Source organism: Nothoprocta perdicaria, unplaced genomic scaffold, assembly GCF_003342845.1.
Source record: "Nothoprocta perdicaria isolate Ctin4 unplaced genomic scaffold, notPer1 scaffold_36, whole genome shotgun sequence".
In the NCBI taxonomy this organism is placed as follows: Eukaryota; Metazoa; Chordata; class Aves; order Tinamiformes; family Tinamidae; genus Nothoprocta; species Nothoprocta perdicaria.
The window spans coordinates 3,014,742-3,036,333 of record NW_020455599.1 but is presented as its reverse complement, the minus strand read 5'-3'; the positions used below and the strand labels follow the sequence as shown (position 1 = coordinate 3,036,333).

The 21,592-nt window shown below is 37.6% G+C and overlaps 1 protein-coding gene across 1 annotated transcript in view; it reads left to right on the top strand.

Annotated features, from left to right (window-relative positions):
• The window catches only part of IPCEF1 (interaction protein for cytohesin exchange factors 1), a 39,335-nt gene extending 32,423 nt beyond the window's left edge, over positions 1–6,912 (top strand). Inside the window, exons 9-10 of the mRNA XM_026044376.1 lie at positions 3,567–3,757; positions 6,712–6,912. Of these exons, the coding sequence (XP_025900161.1) occupies positions 3,567–3,757; positions 6,712–6,912 (392 nt within the window). The remainder of the gene's footprint in view (positions 1–3,566; positions 3,758–6,711) is intronic.
• Positions 6,913–21,592: the final 14,680 nt, after the last annotated feature.

Sequence of the window (21,592 nt, the reverse complement as noted above, 5' to 3'; positions counted from 1 at the left end):
CAGGTCCTGAAAGAAAAATACACATATTTTAGCTTTAAAATAGGGTGAGATAAAGAAGTACTTTAACTTGCATGTCTGAGGCAGAAAGTGCTTAGCTTGAGGAGTTATTCTGGAAGAGATAACTTGCAGTATTATATTTTGAAATGATTTTGAATATGACTAATATTAGATGTTTAACCAGACTGGAAAACTTATGTCAGAGAAGTGCTAGTGGGGCCCGACCTGTCTGCGTCTTTAGAATATTTGCTAGCAAAATATATCTCTTACATAAATCTTCTGAGGTTAACAAAGCTCAGAGAAAGCGTGATTCGTTTTTGTTTGGGCGTCCAACACAAATAACTTCTTCATTTTTTACACTGATTGTGAGTATTATGTGTTTTCTGCATGCTGTTTTTTTTAAGCGTTGTGATACAAAGCAAATCTTTTGTGACAATTCAACTGTATGGCCTACGGGTAGATTTCATATCAGGAATTGTTTGCCATTTGTGCTGCTATTTTACTGAAAACTACTTGTGTGCTAGATCAGTGGTTTGTTTCCAGGCATAAAGAAAACTAAGCAGTACAAAGGCTGAGGGAGAAGTGCTGTAAATGTTTGAATCTGGAGAAAACATCCAGTCTGTGATTAAGACTTGTATGATGTTAGTTCGTCTCCACTACCCAACCTTATTTTTCTTCGGGTGTTGTCATGAGGGAAATAAAAAGCATATAACACATCACAGGTAGTGCTTTTTTCATTTACTTTCCTGGCAATTAGGAGTTTTGTGAAATATTGTAATAGACTATAAAGAATGTGTGGGTGATGAGAAGTGTTTTTTTCTCACAGATCATTTTAGTGAACTTGTTAATTTACAGCCTCTCCCACCTTTCTATGACCTCTGCCATTTACAGATTCATGCCATTGAATTTAGTATGTTTAATGATATTTTCAAGCCTGTAAAGCATTGAGTTTTGCTTTCTGAGCTTGGCTCAGAGGATTCTGGGATATTTAGGATGAAAGTCCTCTGAGTATCAAATATTATGATCACAATTTACTCTGTCACTAACAGCATTTGCTTATATAAAAAATAATAACAGTATTTGCTTATATACCAAGACAAAATAGTAAGATACTATTTAAAAAAAAAACTGTTGTGAGAGAAGCTGATTGCTTGTTAGTGTTTAAAAAAAAAAAAAACAAAAAACAAAAGCAGACAAAAGTCTACCTGGCTTTACATAACCTATAGTTTTCACTCAGCCCCTGTTTCCTGAAATCCCATTCAATTCATGCTCTTTCTGCTCCTTATCTCCAATGTCTTGCCCATCACTATCCCTTTGAAGTTAACTGACCTGGTCCATCCTTCCAGCAGTCAGAGTGGGTAAAAAATAAGATACTGTGGAGGAAGTTTTGCAAGGTTTCAAGCTTGAAAGAAGTTAGCAGTTGAGTTCAGAGTGCTGATCATGTGGAGGGCCTTCTGTCCCAGAAAAACCTGATGGGCTTTTTGGTCTGAAGTGCTAATTCTCTTTATAGGTCTACCACTTCTCTTTACATGTCAAGTACTTCCGTCCTGCCTACCTTCATCCACAAATGTGTAAGACATATCAGAGTACGTAGAATACAAGGCGCATGTTTCGAAAGGATGTTTTATCACACTTGCTATTTTCTTAGGATACTGAGTAGCATCTTGACAAAACTTCAAAGAAGTCCAGGCAATATATAGATCAGGAATTATACAGGCAAAGTCTTCTTGTCTCCTCCCTCCACTCTCTTTTTTGTTTAACTTGTTGGACAGAGTCAAAGCATTTTCTTTTCTCTTTGTATATACTTTTTCTTGCATATCTGTCAAGTGGGTTTGATATAGCTCAATTTATCTCTGAAAGTGATTCCATGTACAGTCCCGATAGGTGTTGTCTGCAGCACAGTTGAGCCAGTCCTATGCAGGAGCTGGTTAATGAAACAAACAGCTGCTTCATCCCAAGTAAGTAGGCAGGAAGCTAGTTATAATTACGAGCCTCATGGCAGGAGCTGATGGTTTTCAGGAAATATTACTGCTCTGTATTATGCCTTACAAATGCATTTTTTTTCTATTTCCTGCAGCCTGTTAAATATACAACGGTTCTCCTTCTTCACCCCCCAGCACTGTACCAGTAATGGAAGCTATATTTAGTTCTTGTCAAGTTACAGCAGCCTCCTTACAATCACAAAGTAATGAAAGAAGGCCAGCCTTCTGACCGGACAACTGAAGACAAATATTTGTAACATATCATAAACCTTTCCTGTAACCTAAATATTTAAAAGAATGGGAGTGTAGGAGGACCCTGTACTTCTTAAAACACGGAGAAGATAAGAAGCAGACTCTGGAGTGTGCTGGCATGCTGGTCAGCTGTTCATCCACAGCATTGCCTTGCAGACGTGCTCCCAGCTTACGCAGGGAAAACAAAGCTTTAGCTTAGCAAAGTTATACAGCAAAACTGTATTTGCTTTAGTGGGTGCAGGATCAAGATCTTAAATGCTGTGGTGAGGCTAATGTAGAGAGGACCAAATTTTTACTCTTACTCTACTCTTTAATCCTTCCCCCCTCCCCACTTCAATGCATCAGTTTTTAACAGCAGCTGTCCTTGGACATGGCATGGTATGGGCAAAGTGATGGTAGCACAACAGTCATTCGCAGTCCTGAAGGCATTTAGGATCTTGCATGGCTCTAGGGACGCTCCTGGAATCCTTCTCCAGAGGGACCTCTTGCTGCACCATGACATAGTAAAGGAATTTCTTACCTTTGTTCAGAAATTGTTACTAAATTAAGATAATTATAATTTAGAAAAGTTGATATTTAACTTTCATTAAGAAAAAAAAATTAAAAAGGAAGAAACGACAGACATTTCTATTGGCACATGAGAAATGCATTTAAGAAGAACTACCACCATCATTCCCAGGGAAATAAAACTGAATGTTATCCCAGTGGGGACTCATTAGCATCCTGAAAACACCAATAACTTTAAAATTTTCCTTTAGTATTGGATTTGAAATACTGAAATACAAAAGCTTGCCATGTGGACTGAGGGATAACAGCATGATCATCTAAATGAATTGCAGTATTTCACAGAAAATGGCCTTCTGTTTATATGCACCCATCTATGGTATGGGTACATATAAACATATTGATGTACCATAGATGTATAGTCTATAATACTTTTTTTTTTTTTTTTCAGCTCTGGCCTATTAATTTTAAGTTGTTCTCTTCTAAAAAAATGAGTTGGCTTTGAGTTTTATGTTATTTTATCCTACTTAATTCTCAACTGCATGCTAGTGTTTCCTCTAATGTTCTTTCTGTTGTGGAGAATGGTGCTATAGCTTTGGAGCCATCAGATTGAAAACTATGATTAAAATGATAATGTAATGTAAGCTTTATTATGAGGGACAACATAGAAATTATGACCTTAAGAACTTCACTAAAAATTACCCTTATTTTTGACTCTAATACTGTTACTTTTTAGCTTGGTTAAAATCCTTTCTGATGGCCAGACTTAATGATTCTGCTATGTGCTGCCATATTCACATTCTCATGTTAAGTTTATTCTTTTCTTTGCAGATCAGGGAAAATGCCCCGATGATGAGATGGAGCGGCTTTATAAGTCATTAGAACAAGCAAGCTTGTCTCCCATTGGTGATCGTCGACCGTCAACCAAGAAAGAGCTTAGGAAGTCATTTATCAAACGTAGCAAAAATCCTTCCATTAATGAGAAACTCCACAAAATTCGAATGCTGAATAGCACATTAAAGGTGAGGTCACTGAGTGGGGCCAAGGTTTCTTTCCTCAGAGAAAGAATCACTTTGTCTAAAAAAAGAAGCAAGCTTCAGCCAAATTCTAATTACATATTTGTTTAAAGCTCTAGAGAACTTGATTTAGTGTTTGAAATTGTTTTCCATTTTATTTCTGAACACCAATCTGTGTCTTTCTGTTAAATTTAAACTGGAAACAGAACAATAGTTCAGAGGGGACTCTTTCTGCAGAAGTTTTAGCCATTTGTAAAATTTAATAAAGAAAACTCCTTTTATTTAGCTGGAAAAATTGCAAGCTTAGCTAAATGTACTATACAGAGAAACCTTTAAGAAGGAAGAGCAAAAAAGGTGCATTAATGATAAAATATAAGAGGAAGACCATGAGCCAAAATGGTTTCCTTATGTGATTATTTGAGAATGCACAGGATGTGCCAAAGCTATTGTAAAGATCTCCTGTAGCTAACATTTTTAATAACAAAAGCATCCTGCTTTTATGTTGGAAATGTATCATGAATTGGAGAGGAGGAGGGAGGGTTCATAGAACATTTCATGAAAGGGCCAATAAATCTATCCAGAAAATAGGGATTAATGAGGTTGTTTACTCACCAGCATCATCATTTTCGCTGTCATGGGATTTCAAATCCTGCTTCTGAATAGTACTGAGGGAAACAGAAAACATAACCATAGCATTTTAAATTGCAAATAGAAGAAAGAATAAATGCAAAATTGTAATGTCATTTAGTTCTTTGTGTGCGTGTGTGTTCACTAGAAGTAGGAATTGTGTAACCTATTTCAAAAGAATGCCTATGTTGAATTTGCTGAACATACACCCAGAAAAACAAGCTGGACACTAAGAATCTTATACTGTCAGATTTCCAGGCTTGGTGAAATGACTATAAATTTCCTGAGTGTTGATGAGTCTGAAGTGAAACACTGCTGACTGTAGCCATATCAGCAAGTAAGCCCATCGTTTGGCAGAAAGTTAGTTAAGTAGTATTCCTATTTTATGAGATAGAATACTGAATGTAGAGGGATACTGCAAGGTTTTCCCCAAGAGGAGCCTCTCCAATAAAGCTGAGAGCCAGCCAGTACAAAAAAAGAGTGGGATCTTGTGGAACAATCAATTTTGAGTGTAATACTGAGTAGAAGCTTAAAAGCCTTAGTGCTGCACATGAGCAAGAAGGGGAATTTTGCATTGATTTAATGCAAGAGTATTGTATGAATTGTGATTAGCATTGTTTATAATCTTAGACTTGTCTAATGTTCTTATATAATATGGTAAAATAATTTTTGGAGTGTTCGTAACAAAATATGTCAAATTTTTTTGATTACTTCAAACGAAGAAATTGGAATATTGACAAGACAAATATAGCATAGAGATTTTCTCACAGATGCGAACAGAATTCTGTGCACAGCAGTGTTTAGTTAGCTTGTCTGAAAGGCAAATGTGAGAGTAGGAGTAGGGGAGTTGCATGTTCTTTGCATCAGTGGGATTATATACTTTTACCATATAGACAGGAGACAACTGAAAACCATATTTTGGAAATTTTGAAATAAAAAGTTTTTCACTTAATTCATATTTACTTTGTTTAAAATTCTCCTAGTCAGAGAGATGTGATTTATTCAGGTTTTAGTGCAATCCTTATTATGGACTTTTGATGCTACAGTTTTAAACCAGATTATTATTATTTTTTTTTTAATATTACTTAAAAATGTATAGCCTGACTTTTTGCCACCAAATTTGCCCTTTTCCGGTAGTCTTTCCTCCTCATCTTGTCCTGCCCTCTTAAACTAAGAGCAAATGTCTCTACACTTATGCCAGAAGTCCTTTTATCAAGACTGGTACTAGGTCTAGGATAGGGTCTATTTAAACCACCATTTCCAGTAGCAGAAGTGGCTAAAACATCACAGAGGTTATGGTAATTGAAGTAATAGTTGAAGGAAAAAACTAACTTTGCAAGTTCTACTATCTAATAATCTTTATTTACTATTTCTCCTTGTTCTCACTCCCTTTTCTTATTATTTCCTGATGTTTCCTGATTTTTACAGATACAGATGTGAGAGGGGCCTATTGCTACTGTTGGGAAGTTTCTAGGATTTGTGGGAATGTTTTCAAGGCAGCCACTGGCACAGAGTGTGGTTGGGCCCAGTCAATCTGGTGGCAGGAGGAGAAATGGCAATAACTATTACATTGCTTTCCTGCAGAGATTGAGGAGATGGAGCCAGGCAAAAGCAGGAGGAGTTATGCAATTAACATGTAATTAACAAATTGTGTCAGATAAGTGGGACTTCTCTATCTTGTGACCTACTGTGAGGAAAGGCAATATGCCTGGAAAAGCAAAATGGTGAATTGTGACAGAAAATGTGATATCAAAGTTCTCAGTCACCATCAGTGACTGTTTATGATCTATGTTCCTTCTTTCTATGAGTTGAGACTAGATTTGTTAACAGAAGCTGATGGTAGATTAATTAACATCCATATGAGCTCTAACGACTAGTGAGCTACACTCTCAGGATATGGATTACGTCCAAAATTATTTTCTTTCCATCTTTCAGAGAAGAGACATTTATAATGTACCCTTGCAATAGGTACTTATTGATAAAGTCAGTAGTGGGCTAAAATACAATAGGAGATACTTTTTTCTCCAGTTGCATGTGAATGCTGGCATTTTGTGAGATAGCATAACTAATTTTCAGATGACTTTTCTTTCACCAACTTTTGAAAAAATCTTAAAAAGATCTACATGAAAGCATAATTTTGCCTTCATTTGGGAGAAATTTCTGCCATGGACTTCATTTTGATAATATCTATTATAAAAATGGGAATTAGTTACCAGGATGGATAACTGAGAATCTCTATGGGCCACGATTGTGTATTGTTCACAGAGTGTTTTCACTACAGCCAATGATCCTGATGGTTTTCTGTGAGAAGTAACCACTTGTTCTCTTTCTAGTGTAAAGAACATGACCTGGCCACAATCAACCAGCTGCTAGAGGACCCAAAGTTGACAGCAATGAAATACAGAGAGTGGAAGAACACAAACATGATGCTGGTTCAAGATATCTATCACCAGCAGGAGGCCCAGGATGTGTCCACAGAGAACAGTGAGGAGCAAGAGATGACCGCACCAACCATTACTGAAAGTGCTATCTGAATCTGTGGTACACAGCAGGATTTTCCTCCACTAGTTTTCACATACAAGCACTTTAAACTGCTGCATTCTGAGGTTTGATTTTTCCAGGTGTTCTTCATAAGGAAAACAACCTCTTCTTCAAAACTTTAATTCCTCTTGCACAGCTTAGAGTGAATTCCCCATATGCTTAAAAAAAAAGCATGTCTCTATCTGAGCTAAGTATCTATGAAGAATATTATCTGAAGAAGAGAAGAAATATTTTTCCATCTTGGGAGAAGTATATTGAATGTGTGCAGCTCCTGGAATTCACAAATGTGTCTATAAACTGCATAGATGTCAGATCCTTGGAGTCAGTTTAACCACTTAACTTACTGATAAAAGAAGCTACAATAATGCCAATAATGCTACTCTGCTTTTTGATCCTGCCTGCAAGGTTACCTTGTGTAATAAGTGTTTTTATCCCTGTGTTCATTCAGTTTGACTGATTTGCCAGTTAAGACTGAGGTAAACAGAATAGTTACTATGTGTGAGTCTATACTGTGGACAAATGTCAGGCGACCAGTCTGTGCCCTCCCAAAATGTGTTAAAATTTCCACATTTATTTATGGACCAGATCAAAGTACTGTCTTTCTACATCAAGAGGAGAATGTCTCTCACTATGTTCAGTGACATACACATTACTCTCTAATGAGATAAATGACGTTTCAACAAGTCTCAACTTTTATTATGAACAAGGCAGAACTTCTCTGAGGACTATTTGCTTCTTACATGTTTTTGACAATACTGTGTGTATATATAAGGTAAATGTTCATCACAAATTCATAAGTTGAAAAGTGATAAAGTCCTTTAAGCAGAAGTGAAATCTTTACATTACTGTTGTAGAACTGAAAGTGTAAAACATAGCTGCAAATATTTTTGTACATATTGTCATTTTATGGCTTATATGAATGTGACTGTATACTGTATATAAGTTCTATTTATATATTTATATATGCTGGATTTCCTAATGTAGATAGGAACACATTGACCACATTCACCCAGATAAGAACGCTTACATGTTGACTTGAAGTTAAATGCCTTCTTGTTCTCTGTATTATTATTCTTTTAAGTATGAATCACAGTAATGGCTCAGTAATTGAGACTGCACTGGGATTTCTACAGTAACTTTTTCTTTTTTCTTTCAATCTAGCTTTGAGATTTGAAGAATATCTGTGTAATTTCAGGTAGAAAAATATGTTTGCTAGAAAGTGTCATAGTTCCACACTGGGTAAACAAAAATGAGTACCTTAAGAAATTTTGCTACAGGCTTATAACTTCTCAGCCTCATTGCCCTCAGCACAAAGTTTTGTTTTTGCCTTCCCATCTCGAGGATGTGTTCAAGTACAAGGAACTTCGAGGAGTGGTGAATTTTAAAAATCAGGATTAGCCCACAATTCTCAAATTAATGCCAATACCAGAAACGTGGGAACTCGCATTTTTGTGGGCTATTTAGTAAAGATATGCTTTATCATTATTTTTAATACATCTTACCTTTTAAAGCAAAATACACAATACATACACAACCATATTCACTTGCTTTTAAGCATGATATGTCTCATTATAATTTTGATGAGGAAAGCAATCTTTTTTCTCTTTTTTTTAGGAACAAATGAATCTTTTCCTCCTTCTTTTCAATAGGTGTAATTCAAATATTGAATTTTTAACACTCATCAACTTGTCCTTTCAGAGACCTGGAATTACATCCCAAAGTATCCAAAAATGCCAATTATGTCTGGGTTGAGTGTAGGAACGTAGAATGTAGACTCCTTTGATAAAGGCTTTAATGGAGAAATGAGAAGGAACACAGGAGATGGGGGCTGATTGAATGCAGAAGCACAGCTGCACTAGGGATATCATCACTGCCTCAGGTATAAAAAGAGTTAGGAGTTTCAGGGTCAGGAACTAATACTGGATTATGGGGTTAGTCTGATGGTGGGGAACAAAAGCTGTCTGAGACTTGAAAGTGGATGACAAAGAATAAATGGAGAAGCAGACAAAAAATCCCAAATTGGTTAAAAGGCTAATGTTTCAGGAAATAATTGTATGTGCAGTGAATTCATAATTTCACTAATTCTAACCAGAAGTTGATGTAAATTAAGAAAGCTTAAGAACTGGTGGAGCTTGGTTTTCAGTAATGCCTTTTTTTTTTTTTTTTTAAAAAAAATGAACCTGTTTAGAGGTCTTTCACCTTGCACTATTCTCCAAGGCAGAAGGCATCTGCGAGTGTCCAGCTCTCACACCAAAATCTCCCAAGCAGCCACGAGGGTGGAGATGCATTGCCTGCATCCAGCATGTTGATTAACTGCTCAGCATGCATTAACAGATATCAGTGTAGGAGTGAACCTCAGTTGTAAGAAGATGGTGATAAACAATTGAAAAATAATGGAGGCCCAGTTGTATGCCTGTTGTTTGGTTTTTCTCTTCCAAGCTGTTCATGTTTCTCACAACACAAAGCATATAAATATAATTTGTTTTAAAAAGCATCTTCTCCATTTATATCTTATAATACAAGCCCATGCTTAAATGCTCAGTTGAATAGGGTCATACGAGTCAGTGTCTTGCAGTCCTGAGCAAATCCTTGTGGCCTCCCTTTGCTGCTCCCTTTGGTTTGTACAAAGGAGTGCACTGTGGGGCCTCTACTCACTGTGTAGGCTCTTGTATGCACTGTACTTACATTAGTGTATACAATTGCTTAGACAAGTTTTGCCAAATACAGAGACAAATGTCCTTGGTTTGTCCAAACTCAACTACTGCTCTTGTTGACCTTGTGTAGCCTGAAATGTTTCTGAATTGTTCTCTTTCAGCTGGTCCACCAGTTCTTACTACTGATTCCTAGTAAACCTGCTGAGGATGGGTTGTATTGTGTCTCTCAGGAAAGTACAAAGAATTTCTGATCAGGATTGCTTGAAAGCAGTTATCTCAGAAAATTCATGCATACTTGGGAAAATAAAGTATGTTTTTTCTATCCTGGCAGCCTATCTGGGCTCATTTTCTTTGGCTACTTTTTAGACTCAAAACCAATAGAAAGCCTGGGTAATGTGAACCAAAAATTATGTTAAAAAAGGATTTATGTCTTTTCCCCACCATTACTAATCAATAAAGCTGTTTTTCACCTAATTCCTGGCAAGAAGCTGCAAAGCAATGAAAGCAATTGAAGACACAATCAGGGAATGGACCTTGTGTAAGCAGACAGCTACAGCTAGCGGATACAGTGGTGAGCCACATCAGATGGAGAAACTTGGAGAATGCTGTGCTTTACTTAAAGACACTTAGTGTAAATATTTGTGCAAAGATTTGATTGGTATGAATTTGGAAGGCCAGCATCACTGAAACATGGAATAGGGAAGTTGTCCCTAATGAATGCCTAAAAATATTTAGCTATCTGTTAACCGTTCAACAGTCATGGGACTCGTTTCATACATTTTTCAGGAGAAAGCGTATGTGCGCAGGCCTCCCCGCTCTTCCCACACAAATATTCCTTTCTCTTTAAGTCAGGGATATTTGCACTAGTGCAGTACGTCCTGCTGTGTTGGAATAATTATGATATTTAATTTCATCTGTTTCCACAGCTTATCTCTAGTGACTTTTTTTTTTTTTTTGAAATCAAGTCTCTTTATTTTGGTTGTGTAAATCTCATGAGCTACCAGAATTACAATGGATCACATTTCCTTTCCTAAGATGGGAAGGATTTCATGCTTGGTTAATGTATTGCTTCTTCATCTTGCTCTTATGATTTACTGAATACTGGATTTCATTTGAGATGGGAATAAATGATGTACAGCCTTTTTTTGCAGATTTTCTTTTAAGAAAAATTTCATACTAAGAAAAAAATCTGGTTTAGGACAGTGAGTGAGCAAGGGGGAGAAAAGACATGGTATTTGATTTAAAGCTATGTAGAATTTTGAAATTTAGAATGAGGTCTATTTGGAAATGATTTTGGATATACTGAGTCTGTTGTGTGATTACATGAACTTAAGTGTCTATAACAGATTAATTATAAAAACTTTTTTAAAAAAAAATCTTTAAAGATAATAAGGAATTCCATGTAAAACAACTTCTTTGTGAGGAACCCCATAGAGTCATGAACATTTGGAGTTTTATTTGTTTTTTGGGGGGAGGTGGATTTATGAGAACAAGAGTGAGTCTGAGTATACTTCATTTAGCTGAGATCTGTCATTCTGTTAATAGAAAGCCAAAGTGATTTTCTTATAGGAGCAGAACCAAAATGCTATTTCTTGTTTTGTGTGGAGCATTCAGAAATCACAGACATTTTAAGAGGTCAGAGGCTCTCTGAGTGCTTAAAGACCTATTCCAATTTGGTGCTCTCTAAACTGCCTCATGTCGAACTCTTGCTTTTTAAGGAACTAGTTTTTCTATTAGCAAAAGCAAAAATGGGGGGTGGACAGGGAAGGGAAAGGCTCTTGTGAAACCAAAGCAGAACAAAAAGCTCTACTATGATTAGATTAGAATTCTGGTCTTCCTGCATATGCTAGTGGGAGCCAAGCTTGCAAGAGCAAGGTATTTTCTCAATCTGAAAAAGATTTCAAGGTCTGAGGAGAGAATTACATTTCTTTAAGTTTGTCATAGAAGAAGAAATTCTAAAACCTGCCTGGAAAAATGAAAATGTTGCTGTTTATTTCTTCACTGTAAAAATCTGAAGAGGATGGTTGTGAGTTGGCAGAAAGTTAAAAATGAAACATGCAGGTAATTCTTTGATAGTTCATCAGTCCTAATGCGTTGCTGTGAAATGGTTGACTTTGGATGATTCTGCCTTTCACACTGAAAATCACTTTCTTTGGATTGCCGTTCCACCTAGCACAATGTCTGAGGCTTCTGCACACCCTCTGGCTTATTATGAGAATGCTGCTAGGTGTATTGCCCTCATTTCTCTAGGGTTTAGTAGCATACATCATCAGATCGTAGCTTGGGAATCCCTTCAGTCCTAAGTGATTGGGGAAGCTCTATGTCATAGATGTCTTTGAAACTATACAGATTCTTCTGACTCTTAAACTTATGCAGGATTGCCTTACCTTCTCACACCTAAAGACAAAGAAAAGAGGATGTGAAAGTCTCCCACATGGATATGAAGATAAATTAGCAATGTTTTTACAAAGACTCAGGTAAGTTACTTTATTCATGAGCAATTAGCAGAATAACTCACTTGGTGAAGTGTCATATGTGCATAATAATCATGCAGTGATCTTTTGCAAAACTTTCAAAGATGAAGACTGCCCAGAAAAAAGGAACAGAGCCTATACCATTATCCTCTGTGTAGACACAGAAAACCATACACAGAAGAATATTTGTAAGGATTTCAAATAGGCAGGAGCTGCAAGCAGGATATTTGGAGTCTGTGTTTGGTGTTCTAGTTGCTAAGTCTATTTTATTCACTGATTTCAGACTCAAAGCACAATGTTTGCATTCAGCTCTGCCTTTTTGTGTCTTGTTGCCCACATGTATGACTCTTGATTTTAATGAAACGATACAAACATCTTGGAGAACGAGAGCCTTATGTTTGCACTTGTCAATTAAACACTGAAATGAGGGAATATTTTGCTCAGCCTTTCTGTTTTTATTTTTGGCTGCAGACTTCAAATTGCTATTATATAATAAAATAATGAAAAAAAGGTTCTTAAGAAAAAGCAAGTTTGCTTTGGGCCTAGTAAGAGAAGTAATCTAGAATGAGGAAAATCAATGAATGTCTTGTCAGAGGAATATCTTCTACTCACTGGCAGTTTTGCAAACTGCAGGTGAATTAGCTGATTCTCTTTAATACTTTTTAGCATTCTGTTTAATAGTAGTTCTCTTTAATTGTTAGTTTTTATTAATTCTCTACCCTTAGAGAAGGATATCCTGTTCCTAGTGTTTCTTCTGAGAGGTGTGAGAGGCACTTTATTTATATCTTTTTAAAACCCATTTGTTAGCCTGTTTCAAATAAAAGGGAATTGAGATCTCTGTCAAAGGCAGGAGCAGAAGCATGAGGGAGCTAGGTAAACAGGAAGAAAGAGGGAGGACCTCTTTCCAGTGCATGGCATTACACTGATTCATCTTCCTACAGATCTGTAACCTCACTTTCATCAAGTGATTCTTTTTTCTTTTTTTTTTTTAATCTTCTCTGCAGAAAGTAACTGTGAAAACAGAAGACAGCCTGCGAGAGCAGTTTCCAGTGAGCTTTACAGTGATCTCACCATGTGCTGTTAGTTTCCTGCTTCATGCATGGCCATATGTTCCTGCTACCTCCTTCATTTCTGTGTCTGAAAGCTAAAGCTTGAAAAAACCCTATAGAAGACAATGGCACATTCCCTTAGGATTCTTCCTGGCACAGCTTGGAGTATGGTTTACAATGCTGCGGGCATGAGAAGGACAGCGGTCAAGGCTGGAGCACAGGCCTGTGCAGGCCTCTCGCACGTCAGCTTGCACTGGCCATGAAATCCCACCTTAGCAGCTTGCACTGCGGCTTGTTTTCCTCTGCTGGCTCCATTCTTTTCAGTTACAGTCTCCAGTGGTGGCATGAAGCAGAACTAACAATAGGAAGGTGCTTCTCATTGCGATTTTAACATTTGTCTTTTATCTGCTTAGAGGAATGTGAATATAGCAGGGGCTGTTAGAGTTCAGATACAGAGCTTTGGTGTTCCTCAGGATGATGGAGCCAAGCTTGAGGTGCTTGGAGGGCCCTCTCCAAAAGCCAGGCAGCCCTAGGAGCTTGGCACGGAGACATTCATCGGTGTCACAGAGACAGGTGAATATCCAGCGTCATCCTCACATCTGACCTAACTTATTTCATTACTTCAGATCTTGGTAGGGGCTATCACCTTGCTGGTATCGCCATGGGCAGCTGCTTATTGCTGAGGAGGGGGAGTCTTGTCCAGTATTCGGCACAGTGTTGGCACCTGCTGCTTGTTGTCGGAAAGGAAATGTCTGTTTTATCTCCCTGTGCTCAAGACATGATCTGATTGTCACTTGTGGTGGATGTGGAGCTTTAAAATCATCCAGTGTGATCATTGGTAGGACACAGGATACTGTGCAGTGTGAGAAACTGCTCTGTATTTTGATGCAGAAATATGTATATGCATATATGTATAAATATGTATTTCCTGCCTGCACTTCTGTGCAGAGCTGGTGTCAGTCCTTGGGAGACGCGTAGGTTCTCCCCTGCCAGATGTATATGTTCCCCTTGTGTCACCTTTGGGAAAACACTGTTTCCTTCAAAATCATCCTCAAGCAAGTTTGCCTGATGGAGAAAACTGATACGTTAGCGCAGTCTGCTGGCTGTTCGTGAAATCTCAAGCAACAGATAAAACGACGAATTGACCTGTAAGGGATGTAGTAGTAACCACACTGCTGCTGTAGGTATGTATGGTGGTCTGGTAATGAAAGAGAGGCAAAGTTTGTAGTGGGCTAACAGCTTTTCCCAGAATTACTGATGGAAGTGGAGAAACTGGAGACACTGCCTGGCACAGCAGCCCTCTCAGATGTGCAGTGGAAACACAAAAGTGAAAAGTGCAGGCAAAACTGCTCCACAAGGAAGAGAAAAATAATGTCTGTGCAGCCAAGGTGGGTGTCAGTAAGAAAGAGAGAGGTGACAAATCTGTGGGGGAAGGAGGTTATTTTTGTCTATGAAAGAATGCAGAATGTGAGATCTAGTGAGATCTGGAGAAACTCATAACCTACTGTAAGACTTGTGTCTTGTAGTGGATGATTTCTAGTGTCTAGTTACTTATTTTTTCATGAGTTTTAGTCACTAAATTGCTAAAACTGTTTTGTGAATCACCCAAGAAGTTTTGGGCTGAGAAGTCAGAGTTTATTTTGCAGAAAATGCTCTCAGTGGCATTAAAGATAACAGGATTGTCCCTCAATGTGATTTCCCTCATAAAATGTCTGTGTGAGTTTGATGAAACCCAGATTCACAATTGCGGTGTTGTACAGCTTGAGAGCTGGAAGCTCAGCATCTCCTATACTCTTCTCCCTTGCAATGGCAAAAAATGTCCCAGGAATCTCCAGGTCTCTCAGCTCTCAGATCTGTTGCTGAAATAGAAGGTATATTTCTTCAATGCATTTACTTCAACATTTTTTTCATTAAAGACAGTAAATTCAGCTTACCTTGCCTTTCACTGAAGTTCAGAAGTCACACCAGTTATGAAAATGACTGTGGTGGTGGCCTTTTCTGTGTAATTTGAGGGATTCCGAAGAGTCATGAAGAAAAAAATAATGTTGCTGTAAAACGGAGACATCGCATTCTCACATTAGTGTGTCATTTCATGGTTAGCATCATTTGTTAGCTGTAAAATTATTTATTCTGCTCATGCTGTTGGTGACAAGTTGAGGCATTTCAGGTAGCAGTCTTAAGTGTTTCTGAAACAAGTTTTCTAACACAGTCAAAATGATGAATTATGGGGCTGATACTGGTTGGAAAAAGCAGGTGAAAATCCTCAGGACTTAGGCAGCAAAAAACCCTTAGCTTTTTGTAGGCAGCAACACAAATGGTGCTTATAGCCTGGCAATGGGACCTGGCAATTTCACTCATTAAACACTAACTAAAGCTGTTCTGTGAGACATTAGAGGAATGAAGATGGCAGAGGAGAATCTGGTTACATAACTATGATTTTGTAGAGCAATTTGAGGGTGAAATATAACCCTGTGGAGAAAAAAAAATGTAGAGAATTATTTAGGTACCTAATGTTGGTTGATTCGGGGGCACAGACATTCTGCACAATAGCACAGATGAAGCCTCATCAGGCTGTGGAACAGGCAGGGTTAGGTGTTAACTAAGATTAATTAAGATTCACATTTGTGTCAGATTTTGAGTTAATATTGGTTATAGGTGAGGGCTATGTTATGTGCGTCTTTTTGCTTTGCTCCTGGTTGTAGCTCTGATGTAGCCTAAGGAAATACTCATGATCAAATTTAGGCTTAGAGATAGAGATGGGTTCAGGAGAGAAATAATTTAAGATCTTTATTACTAGGTTCTCCATGAACAAATGGACTTGGGAATATACCAAGGCTTTAAGGCTAGAGTCAGGGTTGGCTTAGGTCTGGGGCAGGAAGAACTAAAAATACAGATTTTTTTTCTGGCTGTCAGAAAAAGCTCAGAGGATAGTTTAGGATTAGCAAAGGCTCTTCCTTAAATTATGATGGATGACATTCTTGTTTTAGGTGGCAACTCATGTTTGGGTTATAGTTAGGCCTTGCACCTGTTAGGCCTGACATTTGCTTATTAGTCTTTGCCACCCCTAGTTCCAAACCTCTTCTTCCTGTCCCTTAATCAAAACTTTTGTCTGTAACTTAGTGCCTAAAGCACTCAGTGCTATTGACCCATTTAATACCCAGCATGATTTCAGGATCATCAGTCCCTGATTACTTAAGTGTTATCCATCATTACCCGGAGACAGAATGCTGCTTCAGAGACCATACAAGTTCTCCTAAACTCTGATCTCAAGTCTGGAGGTCAGCTTTGTGCACAGCTAAGTGCCAATGCATAAGTCCTGAATGGACACTGACAGGAAAAGACAGTGGAAGAAGCACTCAGAAAGCGCTAAATGTAGTTACAGGAACAACATTCATGCTAGAAGAATACAATTTTGGCTGTGCATTCTTCTCTTCCTCATGAACATTCACACAGAGGCACACACCATTAGTGAGTTAAAATAGTTGTCCAAAAGCAAAAAAAGACCTTCACACTGTTTGTGCAGCTGCACAGAAGAAAAGAGTTGGCACAAGGGACGTAGTGGGACCTGGAAACTGCCAGGAGAAGAGCATGGTGGGCAGGGGCTCCCCTTTGAGAGCCTTGCTATGTGAGATGAGTTTAATCAGTATCATGCACACTGCAGGCTATGCTGCTGCTTCAGCTGTCTGAAAGGAGACAACCTGAGCAGTTTCTCCTTCATCCCCGCTCTGTCTCACTCTCTGCCCTGAATTCATGTTCGTTTGACCTTTCTATGAGTCAGTGCAGTGAGCTAAACTGGCAAATAAACCACATTCACACAGGAATATTTTCAGATAGTTAAAATTCTTGAAATGACTCACTAAGAGAACTGCAGGTCTAAGCACAGAGAGGGAGAGGAGTCATGCAGATTTGCATGGGAAAGGGTAGGAGGACAGCTCCATCAGCTTGTACTTAGAAACTCTCCTGTAGCTTATTTTGGGTGTGGGTGATGGCAAAAATGGATATAATTGGATATTTTGGAACCCCAAATGAGACAATGGTGCAGCTTCCCTACTCCCTGTGCTCCAGCACCAACCCATGCATTGAGTTCATTAAACATCTTTCCTCACGTTTCCCCTGGCAGAGCTTCTTGCCCCTGCTTGCTGGTCTCTCCTTACCCTGCATTTGCTGTAGTTACACTCAGGTCCTCCCAGTTCCTCTAGATGTGTTGAGCCCTGCAGGCAGTTGTGTTGTGTGAAATGATCTCTGACAGCCCTGGGAGCATATGGGTTTCCTTGCTGCTCTTTGCTTTCTACTAGTTTTCCTCTGCTGCTCTTTGCTCCTTAGTGGCCCAGTGCAGGTCGCTTGTGGGCTGCCATCCCTAGGAAGCATCCTCTTCCCCGTCCTTGCTTAGTCACTATTTTTCAACAAAGAGGGTTTTAATATCCGGTCCGTCATTTGTTGAATTACTGTGGAAGAAGATTATCTATAATTTTCAAAAGAAAATTTAATAATTTTCCCAGTGACTCACTCCTAAGTTATTTGATTTTCTCAAAATTACATCAATGTTCTGCTGCATTGTCTTGACTGCCTTTTTGATTTTTTTTTGTACAGATAAACCAAAAAGTTCCCTTTTTATTCTTCAATTTGTGCTAAGTTTTTACCTGCATCATCTAGAATGAAATTAATTATCCTGTGACAGAACTGATAATTGCTTGGAAAACATTATATAAGGGTTGTCACTAGTGAAATCTCCAAACAAGGCAAGAAAAACAATGCTTTACCTCCCTTTGGTATCCAGTTTCTAATTTGATCCTCTGCTGCTTCTCTTCAATTTTCTGTATTTTTGTCCTCTGAGTTTGCACTCAGCTTCTTATATGTTAGCAATCAGAATGAAGAACTTGTACTTTCATGTATTTTGACTGAATTTTAACCAGGTGTCCAATCATATTTTTCCTCTTTTTTTTTTTTTTTTTTTTTTTCTGAGGTTTCTAAAAATTATTGTTTTTTTTTGAATTCTTGAGGGAAATGATTTATTTGTTAATACTGTTTCTCAGCAGCCAGTGGAAACTTGAATGTATACAGACCCATTGCAGCTGCGCTGGTCATTTCTGAAGGTCAGGACATCTTTCAATATGACTTTCTGAAAATTCTGATTTTTAAAATTTTATCTGTCATCTTGTGCTGTAGAATTTTTTCTTTTTCAGATGAGAACAGAAATAAGATGGGAAGATAAATAGGGAAACTGGTTTGAAAATTACAGGTGGATTAATTACTTTTCTGTATTCTTTAATTGGAATATTTAGGTGTATCCGATATTCAAGACAATTAGAAGACAAAGAACATAAAGTGTTAAGGCACAAGGCATGCACTGCTTATGTACAAATGGTGTATCCTTTGAGTGTTTTTGCACTTCTGTTTCTGACACAGCCTCTGTCTCTGCAAATCTCTGTTTTAGTTCTCTCTTGTTGGTATGCATGCACCAACATCTTCCTGATTGGCATGTTGGGTCACAGGGATAAAAAGGACTTGGTACCTCAAAATATGCCATGTGACTGATGGCTAAGAGGAGTTGTTCATATTTCCTACCAAGAGAGTCTGAATTGCTTCAATATGCCATAATGGGATGGTAAAAAAGGAGAGAAAGGTGATGTTACAACTGTGATTAACACAAATCGTCTACAATGTCTACACAGTGTCTACACAGAAACTTTTTTCTAAGAGAGGAAGAGACCAAACACAAGCAGTAACTCATGATAGATGAGAACATCAGGCATGGACATTATTTATTGGTGATGCAGAAGATAATGAGCGCTAGCACTAGAAGAGCTCAGAATGGGAGGCCGCCTATTGGTGATGCTAATTAACTGTTGCCTCCCTCTGTGCTGATGGTCTCTGCCTTAATGGGCTGCATCACACAGCAACACTTAACTTATTTTTTTAAAGTATTTCCTGGAGCATTTACATTGCCTTTTTAAATTGCCATCATTATCTCTGTCATTTGGAAGTCAGATATGAGATAATTGTGGGGGGAAAAATGTTCTCTCCTAAGAAAACTATGCCTTATAGGTGGTACACAAGTTCTATGTTAAATGCATAAAAATAGCAGATATCTTTAGGAGAAAGTAGCAGATTTATATATTTACAGTCAGTCATCTGTATTTCAGTCTATCAGATGCACTACAGTAAAAGATAAAAATTTAAATGTGAACAATTTTTTTTGTATACACTTTTAAAAATATTATTTTATCACACTGTAATATTCTCAAGTTAGTTTTTAAAAGATTGAAGAAGATGCACCTATTAAGTCTGAATGTTCATTAAAAATTTGACTTCTGCTGATTCAGTTTGTAGAAGTAAGTTCAATTCCCTCTTCACATCTGTTAGATTATTTGTCTGGTGCTCCTTATTAAATGAAAGGACCTGATCATTTTATTGTATCAGTTTTGCCAATTTTATTGATTGCTTGGGATTGCTTGGTAAGATAGACTCATTTGAAACTTCTAGTAGATTGTAGATAATGGAAAAAAAAATGAGTAGGAGCTCCTGCTTTGATGCTGGTAAAATGAATAAAGACCTTGGAGAATATAACCCTTGGATGAGCATGACCCCACAAAAATACACATTTGCCAATAAGTGAGTGGTTATATGAGTACAACATTAGTGAAAGGACATGCAAATGTCAGAAACTTCAGACCCAGTTCTGATTTTCACACCAATGAGATGTTGAAAAGCTAGGTGGCTGACAGTAAATGATACAGCATGCTTAAAGGTGACAAGAGACTGAAATAGAGGAAACTACGCTTAACATGAGAAAACTCTTCTTTACTGTGAAGGTGTCTGAACACGAGGTTAAGTTGCCCAGAAAGGTTGTGAAGTCTCATATGGAAAAAGTCAAAAGAGAATATTGCAGCATATGGTTTAAACCTTCAAATCTATGGATGTGTGAATACACCTTAAAGGACTGAGCTGAAGAATCCCTCAGATTGGTTTTTTTTTGTTGTTTGAAAAGAATAAAGCAGGTTAGTGTTGGCAGTAGAGTTTAGCTATCCACAGTAAAACCTCAGCAAATCCAAGCATCATCAACAGCAAAATATAATTTATAGGTGACCAAAGGAAAGAAAGCAAAGAAATAGTTGAAGTGAATTTATTATGCAGGAGAATTTAGTGAAATTGGGACTAACTATGGTGGAGTGAAAGCCATCCTGGTAAGTTTCAAATGTCATGTAGATGGTTATTTCCACAGGCTGGTTTTATTCTGAGTTTATTAGCAAAAGAATAGTAAAATAAAACATTATTTTAGAACTGTTATCAAGTTGAAAATATTGTGTTATCCAATAATTCTACAGGCTGTAACACGCCTTTCTTCAAAGTCAAGGTGTTTTGTCCTTTCACAATCAGTGTCAGAGCATAAAGAAAAATCCAATATCACAGCATGGGATATTGATCTAGAGTTCCAGACACTAGATTACAAATCCTATCTCATTTTTCACAAAGTTTTCTTTCTAAAACTACATGGATGAAACTATCTAAAAGATTGGATAGCACTAATTTCAAATGAAGTGCAAATATCTTTTTCCTTTTTTTTTTAATATAAAAAACATGTTTTTTTTTCCCTAGGCAGATAAAAAAGATCATCTCAGAAATGAAAACCAGAAGAAAGAAGCTAGAGAAGAAAAGTACATCCCTTTTTTTATTGGTGAGGAAGGAACTTGTTTAAATATAGAACACAGCAGTGAGGTTACATCTTGTTGCTGTGTCTCAGTTGCTATCTTCAGAAACAGAACAAAGGCCTAATTTCATTAAATGAAATTTCAAATATTTAAGGCCTTATTAAGACCTTGTAAAGTTCTCATATTAACACACTGCACAAAGCACATCATCTCTCCCTGAATTGCACAGGAAATAGTTTATAATAGTTTAACGTTAAGTTTCTTGACTTATAGTGAGAAATATAAGACCTCCTGCTCCAAGACATTTACCTGCTCTAAAACTAAATGAATTCCCACTGACCACCATCTTGAGAAATGATACAAAACTATGAAGAAATCTGCTTAAAATAGTTTAGCACACTTTCTATAAAGTAATGTATCTGAAAAACACTATGCATCTAATTTCTAATTCTATGCAGTTATCTCTGCAGGCTGTTCTTTAGCTAGAGCAGTACACAGAAGGGTACTGGCTCCACACATCTTGTCCCCTAAGTTTCACCAGGCAAATATTTTTTTCCATTTTTACCATCTTCCTCTGTCTTCTGTCCCTGGATCACAATATACATACCATGAGGAACTGAGTATTTCAGGTACTTCCCCAAAACATGATCTTTGTGTAATCAGTCAAGTGGGAGTGCTGCAGGTTGGTGAGGAAATCAGGATCAGCCACAGTGAAATAAAAGAAAATATATGGTGGAAATGTTGTGTCTGCCATTTAGAGGAAACGAAGAGCTAGAACACATTTCTAAAATGGAGAATTCAACAGTGCTGTTACGTCTATTAAAGGCAAAAGTTGGTTCCCCATGCC